Source organism: Globicephala melas, chromosome 3, assembly GCF_963455315.2.
Source record: "Globicephala melas chromosome 3, mGloMel1.2, whole genome shotgun sequence".
Taxonomy (NCBI): Eukaryota; Metazoa; Chordata; class Mammalia; order Artiodactyla; family Delphinidae; genus Globicephala; species Globicephala melas.
Window position 1 is genome coordinate 155,027,128 of NC_083316.1, and position 26,815 is coordinate 155,053,942.

Sequence of the window (26,815 nt, forward strand, 5' to 3'; positions counted from 1 at the left end):
CCAACAGCTCTACCTCGCTGAAGGTCAGTGCCAGAAAGTGGCAGAGCTGAGACCCAAACCCAGGGTCAGAGCTGCAAGCTCTGGCTCTGCTCAGAGTGTTCATCATTCCCATTGACTTACAAATTTTCTTAAGTACTGTAAAAATAACGGAAAGAAATATTGTCTGTTTTTGAGAGTATAAGAAAAGGCACCCCTCTTATCATTTGTGCTTCCCTTGCAGATCCTGAGGAAACTAAAAGATCTCGCGTTGGATGCCGAATCAGAGCTGGAGAGACAGGATGAGGCCTTGGATGGCATCACTGCAGCTGTGGACCGGACAACCTTAACCATTGACAAGCATAATCGACGAGTGAAAAAACTGACCTAGAAGGACAAGAAAGCATAGAGGTGACTGCTTTTGTTGAGAATCACTTCTCTGAGTACGTTGTTCTCAACTCCTGCATGCTTCCTTTGAGATGAAGACCCCAGGAAGTCATTCCAAGCGCCCTGCCCCAGGAGGTGCACAGCTGCCTCAGGGTGAAGGGCTGGTGTTGACAGCTGTGAGCAGCTTAGCTTGGGGTGATTGTGGCTTCCACCAAGGGATTCCCTTGCAGGGAGCTGAAAGTGCAGCTGAAGGAGAGGAGTTCTGCCTGCAAATACAGCGAGCCACTTCCTCCCAAGGCCCTCTCGGGCTGCTTGTGGAGTCAGGAGCACACACGCATTCAAACATGGGCTGAGCCCTATTGAGGTGGCCACGACAGCAAGGTGGCTCTTCATTCTGAGGGTGGGCTGCACCCAGCACTCAGGGACCACTTTGCTTGGCCACAATCCCAGGTCTCCAGTGGCACAATTAGCTGCATTTTCATCCTTTTTCCATTCTTGATAAGCATAAAAAGGTTGGTTTAAGTCTCTGTGAAAGAAATCTACTTATTTCTAACCCTCTGCCTATCTGAACACTCTAGGCATATCCTATGTCAGCAAAATCTCTTCTCCAGGATCACATTCAGGTCTGAGCCTGCCTCTCCTACATGGGCTGCTCAGCACAGACCCCACTGCCTTCACTTTGTTCCTATTTTCTTTGGTGAACAGGTCAGTTTCTTTTTGGTTGTATTATAATTTCGAACCAAAGCTGAGTCTAGTATACCTCAAGGTCATCCTATAAGCACCTGAAATATTTTCACTGCTCAGTTTTTAGTCAAACATGAAAATAGTACATACTGCACCTATTTTAAAAAGTGTTAATTTTTGCTTTTTTGCCCCATTTCTACCCGGAAACAAAAGAGAAATGCTAGCTTTAGAATATTTTTTGAAGCTATGCATTGATGCTGCTTTTTGCTTGGTTTTGGGTATCTTAGTGTGTCCCTGGGAGAGCCCCTCATGGGGAGACAAGAGGAAAGTAGAGAAGTGGGTGACCTCCCCCGATTCTCACAACAAGCCACCTCCAGACTGCTTTGAAATAGCATCCCAAAGAACCTTGCACAGAGAGGCTCATTTAGACCTTGTAGAGATGTTACTTTGAAGCACCTTTCCTACAGCCCTCCTGGGATGGCGCTCGCAAGCCCTGTGCTGCCTTGCTGCACCACTCCACTTGCATACTAAGTCCTGGATCGTTTTAAGAATTAATTCACAGATGCAGTGTAAGTTTCCTGGGGCTGCCCCAACAAAGTACCACGAACAAGAGGCTTACAACAATAGGAATGCACTTCCGGAGGCCAGAAGTCCAGGATCGAGGTGTAGGCAGGCTGTGCTCCTTCTGGAGATTCTAGGAGAGGATCATTCCTGCCACTTCTAGTTGCTGGTACCTCTATGTATCCCTGAGCTTATGGCCACATCACCCCAATCTCTGCCTCCATCGTCATGTGGCCATCTTCCTGTGTTTCTGTGTCTCAAATCTCCCTCTCCTCTCTCTTATAAGGATCCATCCTAATCCAAGGTCATCTTATCTTGAGATCCTTACCTTGATGACATCTACAGAGACCCCATTTCCAGATAAGGTCACATTCAGAGGTTCCCAGTGAGTATGAATTTTGGGTCACCTAGGGATGCCCAGCCTTGTCATAGCTGACCCATTCCAAAAAGACATGGAAAGTAGCACTTTTAGAAAGTAATGTTCATAGGGGTCTTTCAGTTCTTTCCTGTTTTGCAGTTTGGTATATTATATTCCTAGTCTCTGTTTGTCTTACTTGGTTCGTACTTACTAACCTCCAAAATGACAGGTGGATCTGTTCTGTCAAGGTTTCTCACTCTAATGCAGCATGTGAGCAGTTTGCTCTTGACCTTTCCTGGCACATCAAGTGATGGAGCTCTTGGAGCTCATGGTCATTCCAGGGGGTCTGAGCCCCATGCAGCCCCTTCTAGTGCTTGATGACAGGGAGGTCGGGGAGGACACGGCAGGTGTGAAGATGTGTCAACAAGGACAGTTATTGAGAGCTCATGCCTAGAGGCAGCGGCAGCTGGATCACATCCCTAGGGAACTTGGAGGAATGCTGGAGGAAAGGCAGCTCGTGCCCTGGGCACAGGGCAAGTGCAGGTGGGCAGGCTGCGCCCAAATACTGTAGCTTCTCACAGCAGCCCATGAAGAGTGAGTTCCCCTGAGGTAGAGTATGTGGTTCTCACCGTGGCCACACACTGGGTTCATGCCAGGAACTCAGAAGATACAAACACACGCACACACGCGTGCACTGACCCCAGACCCCTCAGTCAGAATCTCTGAGGGTATATACATTACCCAGATGTTTCTAATGAGCAGAAGGGGAAGATCCACAGGCCAGGTGACTTACTGCCACTAGACCTGCTCTCTCTCTACATCTAGCTCTAGAGAGCCCTGAACAGCTGAAATGAAAACGAATCTGTCCCACTCATGATGCTCTTCTGAATCCAGGTGGGCACTGCTCAAGAGTTCCCAGTGCAGCCTCCAGCAGCCAGCCAGCCTCTGCTTGTCCTGAAAACAGATACCACCCAGCACTCATGTGGCATCAGGGCTATACACACCTCGGCTGCTAACAGGCCTCTGGAAAGCAGGGGGCCAGGACTCTTGGTGATCCCTCGCCAGGAGCAAGCCCTGGGCTCTCTGGGCCTCATGCTCTCCTAATCCATCACCTAGGGATGCATAAAGCCCAGACACTCTGGGCATGAAGGTGTGTGGTACAGAAGACATTGTACTGTTAGAGGATTATTCTCCAGGCCTTTTCTCTCCCATGAATAGTTAAATTGATAGAGACTATGGTCTGTTTATGTGGAGACTTACAGTGTAAAAAAAAAAAAAAGGCCATCAAGGGCCATTTTATGCTATTTTTTTTAACCTTGGCCCTAGAGTTAACTTTTTTAACCTTAACCCCTTCCAGTAGCAGAAAATCCATGTGCCAAACTGTTAGTCACCAAGGCTGAAACAAAATTGCCAGGAACCGTATAACACCAGGCACTGATTCCCCACCCCACGTGCACTAATTCCACCTCCCATTGCTCCCTCAACTTATGGTGCACTGACTCTGTCTCCACACTTCAGACGTGGGAAGGACACGAGGGGGAACAGATATCATGATGCTCCTAGAAGCAGTACCAGGGGAAGGAGATGAGCAGGTAGGCTGGTGATCTCTCCTGCCATCTTCAGGCAGCCCAGGTGGTAAGTGCCATGATGGTTAGAACCAAGTGGATCCCATCAGGTGAGTAGACCCTCTGGAGAGTGGCAGAAAGGGCACACTGAGCCTGTTGGCATCATCATCGCTGGTGTTTGGATCAGGACCCATTGTGTCTCCTGTTGTGTTTTTTACTTTCCTGATGTGGAGTATGTCCTCTAACATTGACATTGGGTTTATGTGTGGGGTCAGGCTCACCCACATGAGTACCAAACTCTATTTGCCGCTGTTTAGCCTGTGACTGAGGGAATTATGAGGGGATTATGTTAGTTTGTTGTCACCCCCTAAGGTGTTTGTACTTCCTAAAACATGTAACACTTCGAGCTCAGTTTTACACTCTGTAGAGGTGGGCAGAATACAAGACCCACGTCTGATGCAGCTGTGAGACCAATATTGAGCTGAAATGAAACTGCTTTGACATTTCATCAAAAATGGCTGATCCTTTTGTTTGTTTTGTTTCTATATAAGGGTCAGGTAGAAAATACTTCATCTTTCAAGCCATATGGTGTCTGTTGTGAACAAATGGCCATGCTGTGTTCCAGTAAAACTACCTGTGAGATTAGAATTTCATATATGTCATGTGTCCTGAAATGTTATTCTTGTTTTGATTTTCTTCGTTCAACCATTTGAAAATTCAGACATGTCCTTAGCTTGCAGACCATAGGAGAACAGACTGCAGGGCTTTGTAGTCACCTGCCCAGGTGGGTGTGTTCCCTTTGAGGTTTCACATAAAGTTGTCCAGCATTGTCTGTCCTGGAGGGCAACTTACTTCCCTCCTCAGCCCCAAACTCAAGCATGGCCTGAGCTCTTCACATGCCACTGCTGCTGGTGGCCAAAGCTGAGCCTAGGGTTGCGGCTGGGAGGGTTCTGGGTATTTTTGCCATAAAAAATAAAAAGGGCATAATGAAAAAGACAAAAATGGCATAATGAAACATGAAAAATTAATGACAAAATCTTTAAAAGATTTTATTGTGGAAAAATGAAAATACTAAAAATATTTTAATACAATTAAAATGTGTGTAGATTCATGGTTATAGTTGTATTTGGGTATAACTTAGAGGAAGTGATGATACTTCCTTTCTCAAAGTCAGTCATTAGGGATTCAGGATCTAATGTCAGTTGTAAGTTCTTTATGATATAAAATAATCTGTTGTCTCTTAAGGTTTTTCTGGAAGTAAAATAACAGATGAAGGATGCTATTTCTTAGCAATATATTTCTTGTGTATAACTGGTAGTACATATCTGGACTACATTTAAATGTTCCATCACATGTCCAGTTCTTATATTTAACCAGATCATCTAAGCAAGATCTGTGCCAAATGCCAAAATTCTGGTTACATCATGTACTCCGCTATCAAACAGCAAGAACGTTTCACCATTTTCAAGAAACTTATGCTCATCAGGAATCACATAACCATTTATTTTTGTGAGGGATAGGAGGTCCTAGATTCTTCTTTTCCCTCCGACTTCTAATATTGCATAAGTTTGGTAAAGAAAGCATTAGAGAACAAGCTGCCATATCTAAATTAGCTAAAGAAGCGATAATGCTCTCAAAGACTGCTGTGAATTAGTTACTTTATCTTTTATGGCACAATTGCCATACAGCCAATTAGTTGTGTGACTGAAATGCTTGCAGCAAAGATGCTTACAGCAAACATACCGGTCATAGGCTGGGAGACCCCTACCACCTTGTTTCTTACTGTGCTCAGCTGTTCAGAGCCTCAAAGCCTGCACTGATGGCACAAAGTCAGTCCTGTTCCTTTTAAAGGCAGAAACAGGAAACTGTAGAGAGAGGGGAGTGAGATGGGAAATGGCAGGTACTGGTTTCCACAAGTGATCTTCTCTGGAGGCCCCAAATTAGCACACACACAAATTTTAGGAGAGAGGAAAAAACAAAAGTCAATCCTTGAGGGCTTCCCTGGTGGCGCAGTGGTTGAGAGTCCGCCTGCCGATGCAGGGGACACGGGTTCGTGCGCGGTCTGGGAAGATCCCACATGCCGCGGAGCGGCTGGGCCTGTGAGCCATGGCCGCTGAGCCTGCGCGTCCGGAGCCTGTGCTCTGCAACGGGAGAGGCCACAACAGTGAGAGGCCCGCGTACCGCAAAAAAAAAAAAAAAAAATCCTTGAGACATTTTCAAATAACACAGGAAACTCAACTATATGCAGTCAGTTGGGGTGGGGGCTTTGGTTTTGGGTTTGATGAAATGGCCTCTTGGAGACACTTGTATTGATTGGCGCCTCAACCCTGGCATGAGACCACACGACAAGCAGGTGCCTCCAAGGCCCCACTGGCCTCACCTGTGAGGAGCCCTCTCCCCTTTCACTGCTCCCAGTTTAATTATTAGCTATGGGTTTGAATAAAACTTGAAACACTTGCAAATTGTAATCAGTTTTCACATTTGCAACTGATTTCCACAGCCACATAATATCTCAAGCTTTTGGCACCCATCTGGAAACTAAGAACAGCAGTGGGTTTGCTCAGGAGGTAATTTTCCCTGATTCATTTTGAAAGTGAAAAGTCACAGGGTTGGTCCTTCAGCTAGGGTGGTCCTGCTTCCCAAAAGGACTGCTCAGTCTCATCCCTCAGCTTCCTCAGTGAGAAGTAGACTGGCATGGGCAGAGTGGGGAAGGCATAGATTCAGAGACAGCAGGAGCTGCTCGCCAGCCCAGGAGAGCCATTCAGGGGCCACATGCAGTGTCCAGGTGAGGAGACCCAGGCTACAGGGGTGGGGAGCTATGAGCAGGACCATGGTCAAGGCTGTGTTCTGTGGGCCTGACTCATGTCCTGCGCTCTCGCTGGTTAGGCAACGAAGTCCAGGCCATCCCATCATGAGTGGCTACTGTCCTGGGGGGCACTGGTGCCGCACTAACTGTCCAACATGTTCTCCCACCAGGTCTGAAGCAGCACTTGTTCCTCAGAGCCCTCTGGATTTTACTCTTATCACCTATCACAACCTCTGCCCCTTTGTCTCACCCTGGGGAGGCAAGTGTGAGCTAGGGAATGGGCAACTCACTTCCCCCATCTATCCCTTCTGGAGGTCGGAGGGTTAGGGAGATCTAGGGCATGTTTCCTAGAATGAGTAAAGGGCAGGGTGCAGAAACCCAGCTGTACATGAAGGAGGGTCAGGGCCTCACAGGTGTCCCAGGATGCCTCTTCCTCCACACTCTTAGGCTGCTTCCACCCATCAGCAGTGGCTGTTCTGTTCCCACGCCTGGCCCATGGAGCTGGTGCTGAGAGATTAATGAGGCTGGCCGTTTTTTAGAGGCTCAGGGCAGATGCCTTGGAAAGGGGTGGGAGGTGAGGTGCAGCCATTGGGCTCCCACACCATGGAGGGTGAGGAAAAACAGAGAATGCACAGCCTTGTGAAGTCCCTTGGGTGTAGTTGTTTGGACCTTGCGCTGCATTTTCCAATGGAAATGACGCTCTAGAGGGCAGTCTGTTTCCTAATGTGATGGCAGCACTGAGATGCGCAGCATGGGAATGAAGATGATAGGGATGGGTCAGAGGGCAAGGCCAGGGATCCCATTCCCAAGTGCCCAGTAAGTGGGTCATCTGTGAATCAAACACTCAAGTCTGCTCATGTGTGCTTGCCTTGCTCTGAGTGCTTACCTTGCTCTGAGTGCTTACAGAAGCTCCCCAGAGGGGAGCTCTGTTTACCTTTCTTATGGGCAAGGAAACAAACACCTAACTCCCACCCAGGGTCGGCACTCAAGCCTCTGGGGGCTGCTGAGATCCTGACTGCCCAACAGGAGCAAACCCACAGGAAGGACTGTGGGGAGAAGGGAAAGTGTCCCAGGTCGTGGGTGTGGTCTGGATGAGCCAGGGTTACTTACAGATCCAAACCCACCCATTTATGCCCCATCTCATAGAAAACTGGTTTCTTTTCGGAAGCAGTAGCTGCCTGCTAAACTTTCAGACCACCTTTCTTACCAATTGGCTTGTTCATGTAGGACATTGCCTTGGTGCAGGAGGGTCACAGAGAGGGGTTGAAGCAGTAGCTGGGGAGGCGGTGAGATGCCCTCTGGGACACTCACTGTCCTGATCCCTCCAGCTTAACCCCAAATCAGGAGGTGCCTGAACCTGGAGCCTCACTCGCTCTGTGTGCTTGCTGGAGTGTGCAGTCATGAGGAAAGACACCATTGCATCTTGTTCAAGCCCACTCTGACCTCTGGGTCCTATGAAGTAAGCACTCTGCCCTCTTGGCATCATAAGCTAGCCTGAGGCTGCTCACAGCTCCACCCACTCTTGCTTGCTTAGCTCTCCCTTGTCACACTGCCCAGCACAGGAACATCATCATGGGTGGGGTCTCCGTGTTACTCTGCCCTCAGGGTCCACAGACTTCAGCATGGGTGGGTTCTCCCCATCACCCAGCCCTTCACTCTTACCAGACCTTACAGCATGGAGTAGGGTCTACCCCTCACCTGGCCTGGCTGCAAACTGTACAAAAGAGCAGATGGAGGTGTATGATCTTCCTGGGGCTGCTATAACAAAATACCATGAACTGGGTGTCTTGAAACACCAGAATTTAAGCTCTCACAATTCTGGAGGTCAGAATTCTGAAATCAAGGTGTCGGCAGGGCCCTGCTCTCCTCAGAGGCTCTAGGGGAGAATTCTTTCACCTTTCCACTTTCTGAGGCTACGTCTCTCCATTTCCACTGCATCTTCGCATTACCTCTTCCTCTTCTGTGTGTCTGTCTCAAAATTCCCACTGCCTCTTTCCTATAAGGACACTTGTCAGTGGATTTAGCATCCACCAGGCAATCCCGCATGATCTGCTCATCTTAAGATTCTTAACCTAACTGCATATGTAGAGACACATTTTCCAAGTAGGTCATATTTACAGGTTCCTGGAATTAGGATTGGACATATCTTTTGAGGGCAACAGTTCAGCCTATTATAGTCTGCCTGCTGTTCCTCCTAAATTCACATTCATCCCACATACAAAATACATTCACTCCATCCCAACATCTCCAAAAGTCTCAACCCATTATATAACAGCTCTTCATCCAAAATCTCATCTAAATATCATCAGCTCTGATCTCATCATCTGAATCATCTAAATCCAGTATTGGTGAGACTCTTGGTATGGTCCATCTGGGGCAAAATTCCTCTCCATCTCTGATCTGTGAAACCAGAAAACAAATTATCTGCTTCCAAAATACAGTGGTGGGACAAGCATGTGATACATGACAGACTGTTCCTACTCCAAAAGGTTGGGGGAGGAGAGGGGGAGTAGAAGTTAGGAAGGGTCACCAGAGTTGCTTGTTTCCTGTCTGGCATGTGAGGAGCTGGGAACTCGCCACTCCATCTTAACAACAATTTAAAAACTGAACAGACTGAAAATGAACAACCCTTCTTGGATCCATTAAAGAAGTGAGTTCACAGGGCAAACCTCCTAACTCATTCTAGGAGGCCAGCATTTCCTTAATACAAAATCAGACAAAGGCATTACAAGAAAACTACAGACCAATATTTCTCATGACCATAGATGCAAAAACCCTCAACAAAATATTAGCAAACCAAATCAACAATGCATAAAATGATTACACACAATGACCAAGTGGGATTTATCCCATGTTTGCAAGGCTAGTTTAACATTCAAAAAACAATCAATATAGTCCATCACATCAACAGACTAAAGAAGGAAAATCACATGATCATATCAATAGATATAGAAAAAGCATATGATAAAATCCAATACTCATTCATGATAAAAACAGCAAACTAGGAACAGAGGGGAGATTGCTCAACTTCATAAGGAACGTCTACAAAAAAATCTACAGCAAATATCATAATGGTGAAAAACTAGATGTTTTCCTGCTAGAATCAGGAACAAGACAAAGGTGTTCCTTCTCACCCTTCCTTTTCAACATTGTACTGAAAGCTAATGCAATAAAATAAAAAAAAAAGAAAAGTATACTGATTGGGAAGGAAAAAATAAAACTTTATGCTTGCAGGGAATATGATTGTCTATGTAGAAAATCTGATAGAGTTGACCAAAAAAAACCCAAACAACCTGCTGGAACTAATAAACCGTTATAGCAAATTTGCAGGATACAATGTTAATATACAAAAGTCACTTTCCTATATACTGTTGATGAACATGTGTAATTTGAAATTAAAAACAATGTCATTTGCATTAGCACCCCTCCAAATGAAATACTTAGGTAGAAATCTAACAAAATATGTACAAGATCTCTATGAGAAAAACTACAAAATACTAATGAAAGAAATCAAAGAAGAGCTAAATAGATATTCTATGTTCATGGATAGGAAGACTCAATATTGTCAAGATGTCAGTATTTCCCAACTAGATCTATAAATTCAATGCAATTCCAATCAAAATCCCAGTAAATCATTGTGTGGATGTCAACAAACTGATTCTAAAGTTTATCTGGAGAGGCAAAAGACTCAGAATAGGTGACTTAATATTGAATGAGAAGAACAGAGTCAGAGCATAACCTGACTTCAAGACTACTATAATGCTATAGTAATCAAGACAGTGTGGTATTGGTGAAAAAATAGACAAGTGAAACAGAATAGAGAGCCCAGAAGTAGACTCACATGAATATAGTCAATGGATCTTTGATGAAAGGGCAAAGGCAATACAATGGAGCAAATATAGTCTTTTCAACAAATGGTGCTGGAACAACTGGACATCCACATGCAAAAAATAAAAAATATGAATCTAGGCACATACCTTACATCCTTCACAAAAATTAACTCAAAATGGATCATAGGCCTAAATGTAAAACATGAAACTATACCTAGAAGATAACAGGAGAAAACCTAGATGACCTTGGGTATAGTGTTGCCTTTTAGATACAACACCAAAGTCATGATCCATGGAAGAAATAACTGATAAGTTGGACTTCATTAAAATTTAAATTGTCTGCTCTGTGAAAGATAACTGTCAAGAGAATGACAAGTCAAGCCACAGAATGGGAGAAAATATTTGCAAAAGACATACCTGATATCCAAAGGACTGAATGAACAAACTGTGGAGCATCTAGACAATGGAATGTTAGCACTAAAAAGAAATGAGCTATTGAGTCATGAAAAGACATGGAAGACCCTTAAATGTGTATTACTAAGTGAAAGAAAACAATATGAGAAGGCTACATACTATACGATTCCAACAATATGATGTTCTGGAAAAGTCAAGACTGTGGAGACAGTAAGAAGACCAATGGTTTCCAGGGATTTCAGGGAGAAAGGGATGGATAGGCAGAGCACAGAGGGTTTTTAGGGCAGTGAAACTACTCTGTATGATACAAACATAATAATGGTTATATTTGTCAAAACCCATAGAATATAACACCAAGAGTGAACCCTAATGTAAACTATGGTCTTTGGGTGATAATGATGTGTCAGTGTAAGCTTATCGATTATAACATATGTACCCTTCTGTTGTGGGATTTTGGTAGTGGGAGACACTCTGTGTATGTAGGGACAGGGAGTACCATCTCTATACCTTGCACTCAATTTTGCTGCATAAATCTGCTCTAAGAAAGAAAGACTACTTAAAAAAAAAAAAACAGGGAAAGGAGGGAAGGAGAGGGGGAGGTAAAGGAAGGAATGAAAGCAGTCTCCAGTCCCAAGCAATACTAAAATCCAGCAAAGTCCTTTCAGTTTCAAGACCTGAGAATAATCCTCTGTGATTCAAGGCTTTGCCCTCTGGGCCCAACTCCATTCTTGGAGTCATTCTTCCTTTTTCTTGAAGGATAGAACATGTCAACAGCTCAGTATTTCTATCAGCCTGTTTGCTGCCTGTAGAATTTCAGAAGTCCAACAGCCCTTTTTTCGCTCCATCCCTTTCAGTTTAAGCTGTCAGTGTTTCTGCTGATTAACATTCTCAAAAAACTTGTGGGTTGCCTGTGTTTGTCATGGGGATCCACACCACAGACAAGAAGATCCTCCATAGATCCTTCCTGGGTAACACCATCTCTATTCCTGGCTTCTGCTGAGATGGTTGAGTGCATCCATGAGGTCACACCCTTAATCTCTTCAGCCACACTGTTGGCTTTCTCACCAGTGCACACTTTCCCAACCATGAATCTCCTAATTTTAGCCTCTTTTGCTATCTGAACAGGCTGAGAATTTCCCAAACCATCAGGTGCTCATCATTTCTGTTAGTTCCTTCCTCAATTTATCTCTTCCCTCTAAAATGTTACTATAAACAGCCAGGAGGTACCAGGCTACACCTTCAAAACTTTGCTTAGAAATCTATCTCTTCATGTTCATTTACAAGTTGTGCTTTCCACCCAACAGTAGAATACAGTTCAGCTGAGTTCTCTGCCACTTTATAATAAGTTTCCTCCAGTTTCCAATAACATGTTACTCATTTCCTTCTGAGCACTCACTGGCAGAGTTTTTAACATCCATATTTCTACTAATAGTCTATTCAAGGCAGTTTAGGCTTTTTCTATCACGTGTCTCAAAACTTTTCAAGGCATTACCTAATTCTAAAGCCACTTCCTTATTTTTAGGTATTTGTTGCAGTGGCACCCCACTCCTGGGTAATAGAATCTGTATTTGTTTCCCGGGACCATAACAAAGTGTTACGAACTGGGTGGCTTGAAACAACAGAAAGTTACTCTCATAGTTTCGGAGGCCAGAATTCTGAAATCAGGGTGTTGGCTGGGCTGCGTCCTCATCTGGGCTCATCTGGGGCTCCAAGCTCATCCAGGTTGTTGGCAGAATTCAGCTCCTTGCAGCAGTGAGACTGAGGTCCTCATTTCCTTTCTGGCTGTCAGCTGGGCCACTCTGAGCCCTTGGAGGTCACCCATGTTCCTTGCCACATGGCCCCTCCATCTTCACACTAGCAGCAGAGGCCAAATCCTTCTCATGCTGTGAGCCTAGGACTCTCCCTTTGCAACCAGCTGGAGAAAACTACTTTTAAAGGAAGTCATGTGATTAGGTCAGGCCCACCTGGATACCTTCCTATCTTAAGGTCCACTGATCTGGGACTTTGATTCTATATATCTGCAAAATCCCTTTGCAACAGCACCTTATTAGTGTTTGATCAAATAACTGGGAGAGGCTGTGTGTACACCAGGGCAGGAATTTTGAGGGTATCTTAGGATCTGCCCCTCTCTGTTTCCAGTATCCAGGAAAGCTGTGGCCCGGCCCTCATTCCTCACCCACAAGGAGTAGACGCATCGACCCACAGTGCTGGCTCTCCTTGCTGACTGTAGGACTTCACTAAGTTACCTCCCACCTTTGAAGATTCATTTCTGCACCTATAACAGGTGTATTCTGAAGATCCACTGTCACAACCAGGCAGAGCCCCTGGCCCAGGCTTACTTCCTCTCTGCTTCTCTGTGAGACGCCCCCACCCCTGACGGCTGTGAGATGTCCTCACACTGGCTTCAGGAGCTAGGAGAGAGTGAAGAAAGGGCTTTATGAAGCCACTCCTGTTCCAGGAGGCTGTTAGTGCCGTGGGCCTGGGAGAAGTCCCCTTCCTCTCCTTCACGCGTTTGAGGAGACGGAAGGAGCACAATGAAGCCAATCATGAGGGCTGCAGCTGTGGGGAAGAAACCCCCTCACCCTCTTGGCCTGGAGGGCGACGTGACCAGGTGCCTTTGTCGTCTCAAAAGGAACCTCTTGCTATGGTTCTAGCAGGCTGTTTTCAGGGTGACAGCCAGACCAGAACCTGCAGCGGGCCAGGGAGGTACAGCTGGGGACTTCCAATGAAAATGGCCAGCTGGACACCAGCCCCATCCACAGAAATGTTCCTATTTGTTCCACATGTTCGGCATGTTTTTAGTTTAATGGTTTCTATTGTGGTGCACAGTGTTTCCAGCAATAAAGTCAGGACAGACAGGAGGTAACTGTGGGCCCAGGATCCCCATATAGCGAGTAGGGCACTGCCCAGTTGCCAGTGACCAGGGGTGTGAGTAAGGGTCTGAGAGGGGACATCGTGGTTTGCTGCTGTTTGTGGGTACAGCTCACACCAAGAGAAGGGCAGTGCAAAGGGAGAGCAGGAAGAGATGCAGGCCTGAGGGGTGAGGCCTCTACGGAGCTCACTCTGCTCCATGTGGGGTCCCTCAGCGCTCTGCGTGCTGTGGATGGATTGGCGAGACAGTGTTTCTGATGGGAAACTGGCTCTGCCTGATTGGAGAGCAAGTCCAGAGCCCCCTGCCCTCTGGGGCTTGAACCTTGTCTGTTTGAAAGCGGGATCCCCTTGAATTTAGTTCCTTCCCACAGCATTTCAGTGCAGTAGACATCAAGCATTTCTGACAGTCATCGAGCACAGGTGGTGAGCTCCTATCACTGGAGGTGTTCCAGGAACCAGGGCACTCTCGAACAGTGACTGTACTTCTTTTGGAGAAACTGCCACAGGGACCTGTCCATCATGTAACATCATGTAATGCTGTGGTTCAAAAACCCGCCTTCCTACCTGCTTGTTACAAGAGGGTCACTAACTCAAATTGCTCGTGTTTGGGCCTGAGACAAGTCTGGCCCTCCTGGTCAGCACTGAGATCAGCACTTTGTTCAACACCCTCAACAAACACCCCTCAGCTTCTGGGAGGGAAGAGAGGCAGTCCCTGCCTTGGAAGGGCTCAGCATCCATGGAGAGAGGGGCCGAGGCCCAAAGTGGGGCAGGGATCTTCTGATAGCACCCAGGGCACTAGGAGGCTCCCTCTGATTGAAACAGAATGGGGAGAACTAGCCAGGGCGTCTGAAGTTCTGGGTGAAGTTCTCAGTGCTGTTGACAGATCTTGTGATGAATTGACTGACTGCACGGAACAGAGCTCACCTGTCCAGTGCCTGGGAACCTTTCTGGAAATTGCCATGGAGTGATTCTCTGGGAGACAGAGATGCAGATTCTCCAGATGGCAGCCCCTTGGGACTACCGTCTTCGCTCTCCTCTTTGCACCAGGGCTGCAGGAACCCCGTGGGGAGGGACCCACCTGTAGGAGGGTGCTTGGCAGAGGAAGCAGAGACAAGGCCCCAGTCTGTGCTCTCTGGCTTTGGCCCCCACTCCCCCTGGGGAGATAGGGCAGGTGGCTGCAGCATGCTGGCATTCAGGGTGAGCCCTAAGCAGGCCCAGAGGTGATACTGGAGCCCCCATTAGGGTCTAGGTGCATCACCTATACCCACGTGCAGCTGGGTTCCTCCACCCTTCCAGTGGGGCCTGCCAGGGGTCAAGTGGGCACATTTATACCCATAAGGGCATTCCTGGCACACAGTTGGCATCAAACCCCATTTAGGGTCATGGCTACATGAAGTCCAGTTGGATGGCATAGGGGAGGGCTCCTGATGTGTATGCCGCTGGGAAAAGCTATTTTTATTGCCCTAAACCTCAGCCTCCAGCTTGGGTGTGTCTCTGAGCAGGGGAGTGGTGAGCATGGGTGGTGGGAGTGAGGAAGCAGAAAGCAGAGGGCCTGGGCAGCGTCCTGGGGAGAGGGAGGGGTGGGCGTTCCTAAGGCCCCTTCCTGTAAAGAAGAAGGCCCCATTGCTTGGGACAAGCACAGTCCTGCAGGAGGGTGTCGGCGGTCCCTGTGGAAGGACTCCACACTTGGCATCCGCCTCTGACCAGTCTCTTATTTTAGAAAGAGGGCCGGACATTTTGTGCATTTGTATGACTGAAGTTGCTGTGTGCTTGGCATGACTAAATCGCAGACTCTCACCAAAAGCAGATGTTTATCTCCAGATGCCATCCCAGCGAGCACATGGCCTGAATAAATAAATAAATTACTCTGCAATTTCAGAAGTAAAGCATGCCTGTCAGTATTGGCTTTCAGTAATTTTCAAGGGAGAAAGTTCCAAAACAAAAGTCTGCTTGGATTTGGAAATGATACCTCCTTCAAAGCTTAATTCTTTCCTTATGTTCAGAGTCTGATAAAAATGAGATACAGATTGAGGCCTATTTTAATACAGTCCTGCTATCTGTACAGTGCTAAAGGATCAAGATAAAATTTTGTGCAGGAAGTATTTTGCTCATTCATTTGTTGAGCACACTCACCTCTGAGTGTGGGCTTGCCTGGACCCCTGCTTCAGGACCCCTGGGAAGATGTGAGAGTGAGCTTATAGCCACAGCGAGGCAGAAGTGGGCTGGGCAATGGTCAGATGGCAGGGAATTTGGACACGGGCAGGGGGAGGGCATCCAAGTGGAGGGGACAGGCGATGGAAGGGGCAGGGTGCAGCTGGTGCAGAGCTCAGGTGGCATCTCCCAGCAGCTGGAATCTGGGGTGTATGGAAGGTGGGAAGGGGTGGACTGTGATGAGCTGCTTGTCTTTGGTAAAGCGTCAGGGTGGGGGGAGCAAAGGACCCACACCCTCCAGGCACCAAGCCTAGAGAGGGAGACGGTGAAACCCTGATGGGTGTTCTGAAAACAGTAACTGAGCTGATACAGTGGTACCTGCACACACCGTGGAGCCTTCCGTGCAAGTGTTTCTGCACGTAGGCTGCCCTCAGCTTGGGCAGACATCAGCAGACCACGGGAGGCTCCCTGCTCCTTGATGAGCGTCCCACCTGTTTTTTTTAAAACTTTTAATTTTACATTGGAGTATCGCCGATTAACAGCGTTGTGATAGTTTCAGGTGCACAGCCAGGCAGCTCAGCCATATGTATACATGTATCCATTCTCCCCCAAACTCCCCTCCCATCCAGGCTGCTACATAACATTGAGCAGAGTTTCCTGTGCTGTACGATAGATCCTTAGGATCTCACTTTCTGACCAGACCCCTGGCCTCCTCAATCCCTAACCTTCAGCTCCTCAGGCCTTGGTCACCAGGGTTTGCACAGGATACTAACCAGGAGCCCTGCCCAGGGCCGGCCTCTCTCCCTCCCGATTCCAGAGCTGGGTTTGGTCAGGGGATGCATGCCTGGGGTGTCCAAGGGTGCAGCAGGAACAGCCTTGTGGGGTGGAAGAGAGAGGGCTAGCCTGGCTCTAGGGCAGAGGAGCCAGTGGGAGAGAGTATTCTGCCTTGTAGCCCACCAGGCTTCCTTGGTGCTGTTGCTGTCAGTGTTCCTGAGCCTGGGTGAAGACACATCACGGGACAATGGTGTGTGTACGTGAGTGTGTGTGTGTGTGTGTGTGTGTGTGTGTATTGGGTGTGGGGTCAGGTGTGTGTGATGGAGGGTATGTGGGTGGATTTAGAGGTGTGTGTGTATGGGTATGTGTGTAGGTTTCAGTGTGCATGAGTGTGTATGTGCATGGGTGTGTGTATATGTGTGTGCGCATGTGATTTTAGGATTTGTGTGAGTGTGTGGATGTGAATGAACGTGTGCATGAGTATGTATATGGATTTGGGTGTGGGACCTATGTGCACGTGAAGGGGTTGGGGTGTGAGTGTGTGTGCATGGGTGTGTGAGAGGATCTGGGTGGGTTGGGAGCCTGGACCAGGGTGCCCTGTGGCAGGACAAGGAATTCTGCTTCCTAATAGCCGAGGTCAGCCATGTTCTGTTCTGTCGTCGGGCAGTAGCTGCCAAAGAAGCTGTGCAGCCCTGGGCAAGGGTGGATCTGAGGCTGTCTGCTCCAGACTTTCCCCTCTACCACCCACAGTACGTTAGTTGCAACATCTGAAGTAGGAAATGTGAGTATTCTCAGCCACGGCGGTTGAGGGAATGGCGCTCGTTTGGGTGGTGTGCCAAAGATACTTAGCAGCCACTACTGTCAGCTGCACATTGGTGTCCCTTAGGGAGATGGAAACCTGTGTCTGGGGCAGAAGTGTTGTCGTCTCAGAGGGACTTGAGTTTGGTCTCCACGTGTGTGGTCAACCCTTGCTCCTTGCCCACTCCAGATCCAGCGTGTGATACCTGTGCTCTGTGTGGGCTCTGGCTTCCCATCCAGGTGTGTGGTCCTTCCAGCTGATGTTGAAGCCTTCCTATTGGTGACAGCCAGGTTGTACTGGCACTAGTTTTTCATACTCTGTGCACTCCCCATGCAACAGTTAACTAGTACCACCTCAGCACAGAGCATAGCAGTCCTTGGACTACATCACTCCATCTGAGTGGCCCACCAGAGTGAGTCACAGGTCACAGGACCCAGTAACTATGGAAGACCAGCAATCTGTGCCCTATCCAGTGGACACCAAACAGTACTGCTTTCATCAAGTTTTGGGGCCACCATACGAACTTTTTACTCTTCTCCCAGTCTTCTGCTTCAGTCACAGACCCTGGACCTTTCACACCCCAGGGAGGAGTTTCCCAGGATGTGGGACTTTGGCATGAACACTAGGATGTCACTTCCCTGTCCTGGGACCTGAGGAACCCTAGTGAATGCAGGGTCCACATGGTCCCTCTGAAAAGGCACAGCGGTAAAGAAATTCATTAGCCAAAGTGGCTTCACAGCGCTAAAACCTCCCACCTGTGTTTCTCAAATAAGCAAGGCACACACATCCTTTGTGGGGGCATACTACACTAGTTTCCTGTGCTCTCCCATCTCCACCTCCACTGCTTCCTCCCTCCATGTGAGAGGGACCCCATGTTCATCAGAGCACTCCAAGGACTAGCTGGGAAGGGCACAGGATGTGCACAGCCACGGGGCTCCCTTCGGCCCATCTGCTGCTGGCATTGAGTGGCCCAACGCCCCACCGGACACCAAGGTCCCTGTTCTTAATGCACCACCCAGGGAAACTTGGGTCGAGCTCTGGACTCTGGGAAGGCTGAGGAAGCTGGGTCAGACATAGAATTTCTCTTGGAAGGACAGGAGTTGTGGCACCCCAAGTTCTCTGCAGACCAGCAGAGAATGGTATCACCATCTTCCCTGGTATCACCCCACCCTCCTTCCCCCCTGGGCGGGGTGCCACTCCTAGCTGGCCAGGCTTTGGCTCCTGGCCAGCTGAGAGCCAAGGATGGGAGAAGGAAATGTGCATGAGACAGCTACGCCAGCTCACCTAGGCCCAGGCTCCAGACAGGGATGGTGACCCCCGCGGGTGGGCCCACACCCAGCTCCTCACTCCAAGGGGAAGTAGGACCCTCATGGCCTCATCTCTTGGACCCCATCCTCCCTGAGTGCTGTCAGTTCCTCCCCAGTTGCTGTTGGTCCCACTCCCCACTGCAGTGTACGCAGTGCCTTGTTACAGCCAAAGGAAGCCTTTGGGCCAACTTTCCACTGAGGAAAGGGAGGCTGCTGTCCAACCTCCCTTCCTAAGCCTGGCTCATCTTCTCCTTGAGTGACGGACGATACTGCACAGAGCTCAAGGAGAGGCAGCTGAGGAGGGTTTAGGAGGAAGAGAGGCTCCTGGTTTAATCTCCACCCCCTGACAAAGGGAAGGGAAGCTGAGGCTCTGCAGAAGGAGAGTGGACCATCCCCTAGGCAGCTCAGGGCCCCGCTGTGGTGAGAGCCAAAAACAGTATTACCCTGAGAAGGAGCATAGGGCAGACAACCTCTGAGTCCACCCTCTGGGCCAAACCGTCCTGCCCGGGAGGTCAGGTGTTTCTCCCCAGTTCTAGTCCTGTATTTTCAGGTCTTCACTGAAAGAGGCCAAATGAGTTTCAAAAATTTTAAGGAAATCAAAATTAAAAAGTAGAAAAATTCACAAATACAGAATCTGCAAATAATGAGGGTCAACTAATTAATGGTTTGTGTTTACTTTCTCTCAGAAAGGATCATGCTGGCTTAAAATAAAAACATGTATATGGAATGCTTAAAACTGGAAAAAAACTTAGGAAACTCTGGCTTGTGGAGGAGGAAACAAACCAGGATACTGGGTGGAGTCACCTCGGGAGGCTAGGCCAAGGCCAAACGGGCATGTAAATACCTACTTTTGTCATATCTCTGGATGAATGTGGGCAAGCTGAAGAGTTCACGGCAGAAATAGGTTTTTCCCACATGCCACCTTCCATGCAGAGCCGTCTGGGGTCCTTCTTTAAGGTACTAACTGCATGCTGCAGTTCTGGAACCCTCCTGGTTCTTCCGTGACCCACAGACATTGGAACTAAATGTCTGCATAGATTAGGGATGGCTCCAGCGTCCTTGCAAGTGTTGGGTGCGTCTTACTGACTTTTCTAATTTATGATTAAAAATGCAAGCATCTGTGTGGAGCTTTGCAACACAAGTTTGCCTTCCCTGAGCTTCTGGATCAGTGTCTTGACATTGCAAGGCAAACTTAAAAACAAAACATTACATTTCCTGTAAAACCAACAAAATAAATTGTAGCTGAGACTGACCATAAAACAGCCTCTTCCTTGACTACCGTGGTAAAAGTCACAGTTTAAACACATAGTAGTAAGTGTATCATTAGACTGATTTGAAATCAAGCTTTAAATCCATGATCTTCTCTCTGGGATTGTTCTTCAATTGCAATTCTCATCTTATTTATGGATTGACCATTAAACATTAATTCCTATGATAATAACTGGTCCTGAAGAACTGTTTGCAGTAGTAACTGTGCAGACACATTTTCACCAGGTGCCCTGCAGGGTGGGAGCCTGTGCACCTCCCCTCCAGACTGATGGTTGCTTTTTAGTACACCTTGTGGTGATATTCTCAAAACTATTTTAGCAGATATTCTTTGTGAGAGGAAAGAAGAGGGGAAATTTATGCTGGAAAAATAGTTGTCTTCCCTAGTTACTTTTTAATCTACATAAGGAAAAGGAGGTTGTTTTCAGGTAAAACTCTGACTTGCAGACACAGCTAGAGTGTTTGACTCTGGAAGCCCAGGCTCCAAGGGCCATCAGAAGAACTCTCTGGCCACGCATGCCCTGAGGAGCAATGCCAACCATGAGCTGCTGTCAAGTTTCATGTCTTCCTATGATGTCAGGTACATTTGTAATGTTATGCAATGTTTCTATACATTCAAGATTTTGTCACACAAACTTCTTTCCCATGGAACTGGGCCCAGAAGGAGGAGGTTGTATCTCCATCACCTTTGGCGGCCACTCCATGGAAGCAAGCCTTCCATCACATGGGCTCCTGGAGCCATGTGCTAATCCACTAAAACCAATGTGGGGGAGCTGTTCTGGGACTTCATCCCCCACCAACTCAGAGGTAATTATGCAGTTATTTATTCATATGTCCCTGTGTGTGCGCACACAGAGGCATACACACACACAGACACATATGTGCAGACAGACTCAGGCACATGATGCTCATGGAGACACACAGGCATGAGGAGACCTGCAGTCCCACACAGAAACATGCAGACACACAGACACATGGAAACGTGCAGGCACATGCAGACAGGCACACACACAGCATATACTCAATGTACCTTGTTCCAAAAGTTTTTAGAGCAGCTTCTAAAGGATGCATAAAATATCTCAGAAAATAGATTAGTTACAAGAAAGGAAATTTGGAAAAAGGATAGTGACTTCAGATGGAGGTAGGAATAAAAGCTAACAGAAAGCATAACAATGCTGATGCAGTGACAGCTAGCTCTCCTACATCACTCACCATGCACCTGGGCTGAGGCATGTGGGATTATCCTGCATCTCCCAGGTGAGAAGCTGCATGTCCAGCCACCTCTTCTGGCATCCTTTGATGGTGTCGTCATGTGAAGCACAGAACCATCCAGCAGGAGCCCCTCTGAGCCACGTTTGTGACCAGCGCCAGGCAATGCCTCGCACAGGTCGGTGCCTCTTGGTGACAGAACGGGAGTCCCTCCTGAGATCTCTGTGTGTGTGCTCTGCTCCCGCAGCCTGTGTCTGGCCTCTCTCATGCCCCAGATGAAGGCTGTGGCTTTGGCATTTACAAAGGCCATTGCTGGAGCCTTGTGGGCTGTTCTCTTGGGCCCAAATATGGTTTGGAGTCAGAGAAGATATTTTAAGGAGGAGTGGGGGGGCTCCTGTTTGGACAACCCCTGTGTCATCATCTCTGTCCTTTTTGTTCAGAGGAATGATTGGCAGCCAAGAGACCTGTCCCAGCTGTACGGCCATGTGGTCCCAGGCATTTCCTTCCCTCTCCAGGCCCTTCCAGCTTGGCCACCTGGTCAGTAAGGGCCTGCTGCTTCTTGGGCCCTTTATTTATTTATTTTTTGAGGCAAGGAATACGACTTTATTCGGAAAGCTGGTAGATCAAGAAATGGCAGACTAGTGTCTCTGAAAAACCATCTTCGGGCCCTTTAAATGAGCTTGTTTTTCTGGTAAGACTAGACTCTGCACTCACATGATGGGAATAGAAACCACAGGCGGGACCTCAGAACAGAACAGGTGCAAATTCTCAACTGATAGATACCATCTGGCAGCCTGGAAAAGCTAGAGTGGAAGAGAAGCAAAAACTCAGGTAAAACCCCACCAAGTGAACAGGAGCCTCATGGGGCAGGTGCATGGTCAGGATCCTGCCAGAGTCTTTGTAGCACTCATACTGTCTGAAGCTCTCCTGTGTGTTTAAATCCTTATGTGTCCCCACACAACAACTGTGGTGTAAGACCCATAAGACCTGGGACTTTATCCAAAATTAGTGATGAGTTGGAGGTTCCATCTCAGGTGCACATCGGGCCTCATTGGCAGCCTGAGTGAGGTGGAGCAGCCCAGGCGAAGTAGAGCAGGTATTGAGACAGAGGCCTCAAGAGAGGAGAAGGTCCAAGGCCTGCACATGTGTACTTCACTCTCTGAGCAACAGCATGCTGGAGTTGAGTCACAGCTATAGCCCCCCAGGGGACAGTTTGAAGGGTGCTCAGCTGTCATACTTGGTTGTTTCTGTCCAAGCCTCATCAACCATGCAGTTTCCTTTAATGAGGACAGGAGCACATCGTGTACATCTTTCCCATCCTCCCCAGTGGTCCCCGGTGGCTTTAATCTAGCTGATTATGGTCTCTGTTACAACTAGGTACTTAACTCTGCCATTGTAGAGTAGAAGCAGCCAGCGACAATATAGAAACAAAGGGGTGTGGCTGTTCCAATAAAACTTCATTTATGAAACAGGTGGCAGTCAGACTTGGCCCAAGGGCCATAGTTTACCAACCCGTCCTAGATCATCTCATCAGTTTACACTCACGCTCTAAGACCATCTTAAAACAGACACCCTCCCCACATCCCTGCAGTCCTCTCCACTTACTGCTCCTCCAAGAGACTCCAAATGCTTCCCTGTGCTTGCCCCCAGCCACCAGCTGGGAATCTCCCCCTCCAGACAGGCTCCTGTCTCCGCCACTCATTGATACTTAACATCTACCTGTGAGGTGCTTGGAGGGTACCACCTATGAATTCTATCTGTGATGTCCTGGGAGGGGACTGAGCAATGGGATACAGGGTGGCCTCACCACTGTAGAGAGGCCCACAGTGAGTGGGAGCTCCATGCACACTCACAGTCAGGTTTTTTGGAGTGAGGAAAGGGAGACCTGGAGTCTCCTGACCAGAGTGGGACTCTGGGTGCTGACCAAGGGATGGTCTGATTCACAAACCATGCAGCCCTGGATGCCCATGGATTGTTGACGAACTGTTGAGATGTAACGGGGTTTGCAGGGGGTGGCAGAGGGGCCTTGGCTCAGGAGGACATGCTGGAACTTCCCTAGTCAGAGACAGCAGGGGAGGCCAGGCCCAGGGTCCAGGAAGCCGCTCTGAATCCCAGTTCCTCTTGGCAGAATCTAGACTCAGGTCCCCAGATGCTGGAGAGACACTCGGTGGGCTCTGTGGGGCAAAGCAGTAGGGGTGGGATGTCTGGGCTGCAGTCTGGAGGAGAGAGGGAAGGGACCAGCTCCTGGCCTGTCCCTCAAGGCTGCCTCTGACCCATGTGATGGACCGGAAACGTAATTTAGAAAATCCTCATGGCATCACCGGAACTAGACTGGCCTGCTGCTTCCAGGAAGGGTGGAACCGCCCTCTTGTTCCCTGGGGTGGGCCAGGACCAGTGGGGCCACCAAGATGACTCACAGGAGGGCCAAAGGCCCACAGCCAATCCCAGCCTTGAGTTTCTGGTGTCTTAGGCCCACAGGTATATGCTCTCTCCTGGGCAATCAGGCCTGGGCTCTGCAGTCAGGGTTTTCCTTGTGCTTAGGCAACCCCTGGGTTGGCTGGGACTGACGTACACATCACCTCCTTTAACCTGCCCCCTATTGCCCTTGGAGGGGTCCCTATATCCCAGGCTGGCTGCACTCTCTGAGTAGGGATGGACCTCCTGAATGAACGAGAGGGTGATGCATGAAAGAGAGCTGTACAGGCAGGAGAGAGGCCCGAACTTGCCCTGGGTGGCTAAGAGCTGGGATCTCCCAGGTACCCCCAGCATCTGGTCCTCAGGCCAAGCGGGTCTTGCAGCCCCAGCTTGGCCACCATGTCCCACCCAGGCCCCGCCCTGCTCTTGCCTGGGCTCCCCACCCCAAGGACGCTAAGCTCATCAGTCCCCTCCTGGCCCTGCCCCAACTCCCCAGAGACCCCTTCCAGGCAGGGGCTTTACCTCTCTCTGCCAGCAGTTCCCGGCACCCTGCTCCTGCTCTCTCCTGCTGCACAAGCTTGGCCAAGACCCCAGCTTACCGGGATAGTATAGTTCCTTCTCTCAGAGCTCAGCACAGGCTGTTCCTCCACATAGCACCCTGGCCCGCTGGACCCCAGAGCGTCATCCCTCAGAAGGGCTAAAAGAGGTGGGCTGCTGCCCAGGGTCTCACCCACTGCTGCTGCCTCTGGCCCTGCATTGTCTCCTGAAAGTTTTGGAAAGTCCTGAATGGTGAAATACTCAGAATATCTGATTTCACACATACTCGACAGACTTCAAGAACAGGAGTGGGGCTTCCCTGGTGGCGCAGTGGTTGAGAATCTGCCTGCCAATGCAGGGGACATGGGTTCAAGCCCTGGTCTGGGAAGATCCCACATGCCGCGGAGAAACTAGGCCCGTGAACCACAACTACTGAGCCTGCGCATCTGGAGCCTGTGCTCTGCAACAAGAGGGGCCGCGATAGTGAGGGGCCCGCGCACCGCGATGAAGAGTGGCCCCCGCTCGCTGCAACTAGAGAAAGCCCTCGCACAGAAACGAAGACCCAACACAGCCATAAATAAATAAATAAATAAACAATAAAAATGAAGGAATTCCTTAAAAAAAAAAAGGAGTGGCTGGGATCTCTGCTTCCTTCTCTGGAGTTAGCCTGTCTTAACATCCGGAGTGTGGGCTTCTTGAGGGCCGTGTTGGTTTTCTGGGTGTCCTCCCCTCAGAGAGCCAGTTGAAGGAGGAGCCTCAGCTGTAGCACCCAGCACATCAGTGGAGTTGCTGGGTCACCGAGGGAAGGGGCTTCACGGATGCAGCTGAGTTGGGCAGGGGAAGGGGTGACACCCTCCAGCACCTGAGGCTCACTCCTTCAGGGTCTGTAGGGCTCTGACCCCTCCCTGCCTCACCTGGGTTTCAAGGTACAAATACAAATTCCTGAGCCCCACAACAGGCCAGGACCAGAACCCTAGGGAGCCCAGAGATCTGCATTTGTAGCCTAATGACTCTGAAGCCTGTGGCGTGTGAACCCCTTTCTCCAGAAGCGATAGTACCCAGTTAGTAAGACCCCTCCCCTGAAAAAAGTCTGACGGAAGTACTCCTTGTTCCACATGACCCACACAGCCAGGGAGTGGTCACCCATCATGGCAGTGTGCCCTGGCCGTGGGCTCCATGACTGGGGTTAGGGTAGAGTAGGCTAGAGGACTCACCTGTGGTAGGGTCTGGAGGGTGTGGCCCAGGGCCTGGGGGTGCAGTAGAGGGGCCAAGGGAGACTGCTGAGAAGGCCGCAGGGTGGCCAGGGCCCTGGGAGGGGAGGGAGCCTCAGTGTGGACACCTCTGAGCTTTCCCTGAGGGGTGGCCCAGAGGCACTAAGACAGGTATCACTGAACTTGTATGGACCAGCTGGCCTGCCTGTGGTGGGAGATGGCTCCCTGCAGGCCCAGGGTGGGCTATGATGCTAGGTACATGGGCCAGCGGCTTCCAAGTCCTGGGCCCCACCCTCAGGCAGCAGTCTGGTGTCCACTGGGGGAAGCCAACACTACAGGCATGTTTGCTGACCCCCCATGGCCATCTACCCTAGGCAGGTGTGGCTTGGCCCTGTCTGACTCTCCTTTTCCTTGCCTGTCTTGAGTCAGCACAGGGGCCTGGGGTGCAGAGGTGTTGATGAGGCTAAGGTGCTATGGGAGAGGTCCCACCTTTCCTGGGACTCCCCAGTCCACACTGAGCGGGCTATCAACAGTCTCTGAGAAGACACCACTGGTGGTCCCCTCATCCCTACAGGACAGAGTCTCTGCTCCTGTCCTACTGCACTCTCTCTCTGTGCACCATGTCCTGGTCACCCCCAACTACCCCACCTACCCTTATACTTTTTATTGAGGTGAAATTTGCATAACATGCAAGTAACCATTTTTAAGTAACCTTTTTTTTTTTTTTTTGTGATACACGGGCCTTTCACTGCTGCGGCCTCTCCCGCTGAGGAGCACAGGCTCCGGTCGCACAGGCTCAGCGGCCATGGCTCACGGGCCCAGCCGCTCCACAGCATGTGGGATCTTCCCGGACCGGGGCACGAACCCGTGTCCCCTGCATCGGCAGGCGGACTCCCAACCAGTGCGCCACCAGGGAAGCCCTCTAAGTAACCATTTTAAGTTCAGTGGTATTTGGTGCATTCACAATGTTGTGAAGCCACCATCTTTGTCTAGTTCCAGAACATTTTGTTACCCCCAAATAAAATGCCAATAAACAGTTTCTCCCCATTCCTTTCCCCCTGACCCCTAGCAACCGCCAACTTGCTTTCTGTCTCTGTGAATTTGCCTACTCTGGACATTTCATATAAATGGAATCAAATAAAATGTGGCCTTTTGTGTCTGGCTTCTTTAACTTAGCACAATATTCTTGAGATTCATCCATGTTGTGGCATGTGTCAGTACTTCATTCCTTTTTATGGCTGAATGATCCATTGGTGAATATTGGGCTGTTTTCATTTTTTTGACTATTGTGAATAGTGCTGCTGTGAATATGGGTGTACATGTATTTGCTCGACTCCCTGTTTTCGGTCCTAGGGACTCCATTACCTAGGAGTGAAGTTGCTGGGTCATATGGTAATTCTATATTTGATTAACCATCATTCTGTTTTCCACAGTGGATGTACCACTTTACATTCTCACCAGCAGTGTACACAGATTCCAATTTCTACACATCCTTGCTGACAGTTGTTATCCCCCCCACACACACCCTTTTTCTTGTATCTCAGCATGTGTAAAGTAGTATTTTGTTGTGGTTTTAATTTGCATGACCCTAATGACTGATAATAATGAACATCTTATCATGTGCTTGCTGACCGTTTGTATATTGTCTTTAAAATGTCTATTAGTCCTTTGCCCATTTTAACTGGGTTGTTTGT

At 48.9% G+C, this 26,815-nt stretch overlaps 1 protein-coding gene across 3 annotated transcripts in view; it reads left to right on the forward strand.

The window, feature by feature from the left end:
- Positions 1–25,844, forward strand: part of SNAP47 (synaptosome associated protein 47) — an 86,072-nt gene extending 60,228 nt beyond the window's left edge. For 2 of the 3 annotated variants that reach the window (XM_030844822.3, XM_030844817.2), the window contains one exon: positions 221–25,844. In XM_030844822.3, coding sequence (XP_030700682.1) covers positions 221–282 — 62 coding nt within the window. In that variant the 3' untranslated portion in view covers positions 283–25,844. The remainder of the gene's footprint in view (positions 1–220) is intronic. The other variant, XR_009563525.1, reaches the window with a different exon arrangement.
- Positions 25,845–26,815: the final 971 nt, after the last annotated feature.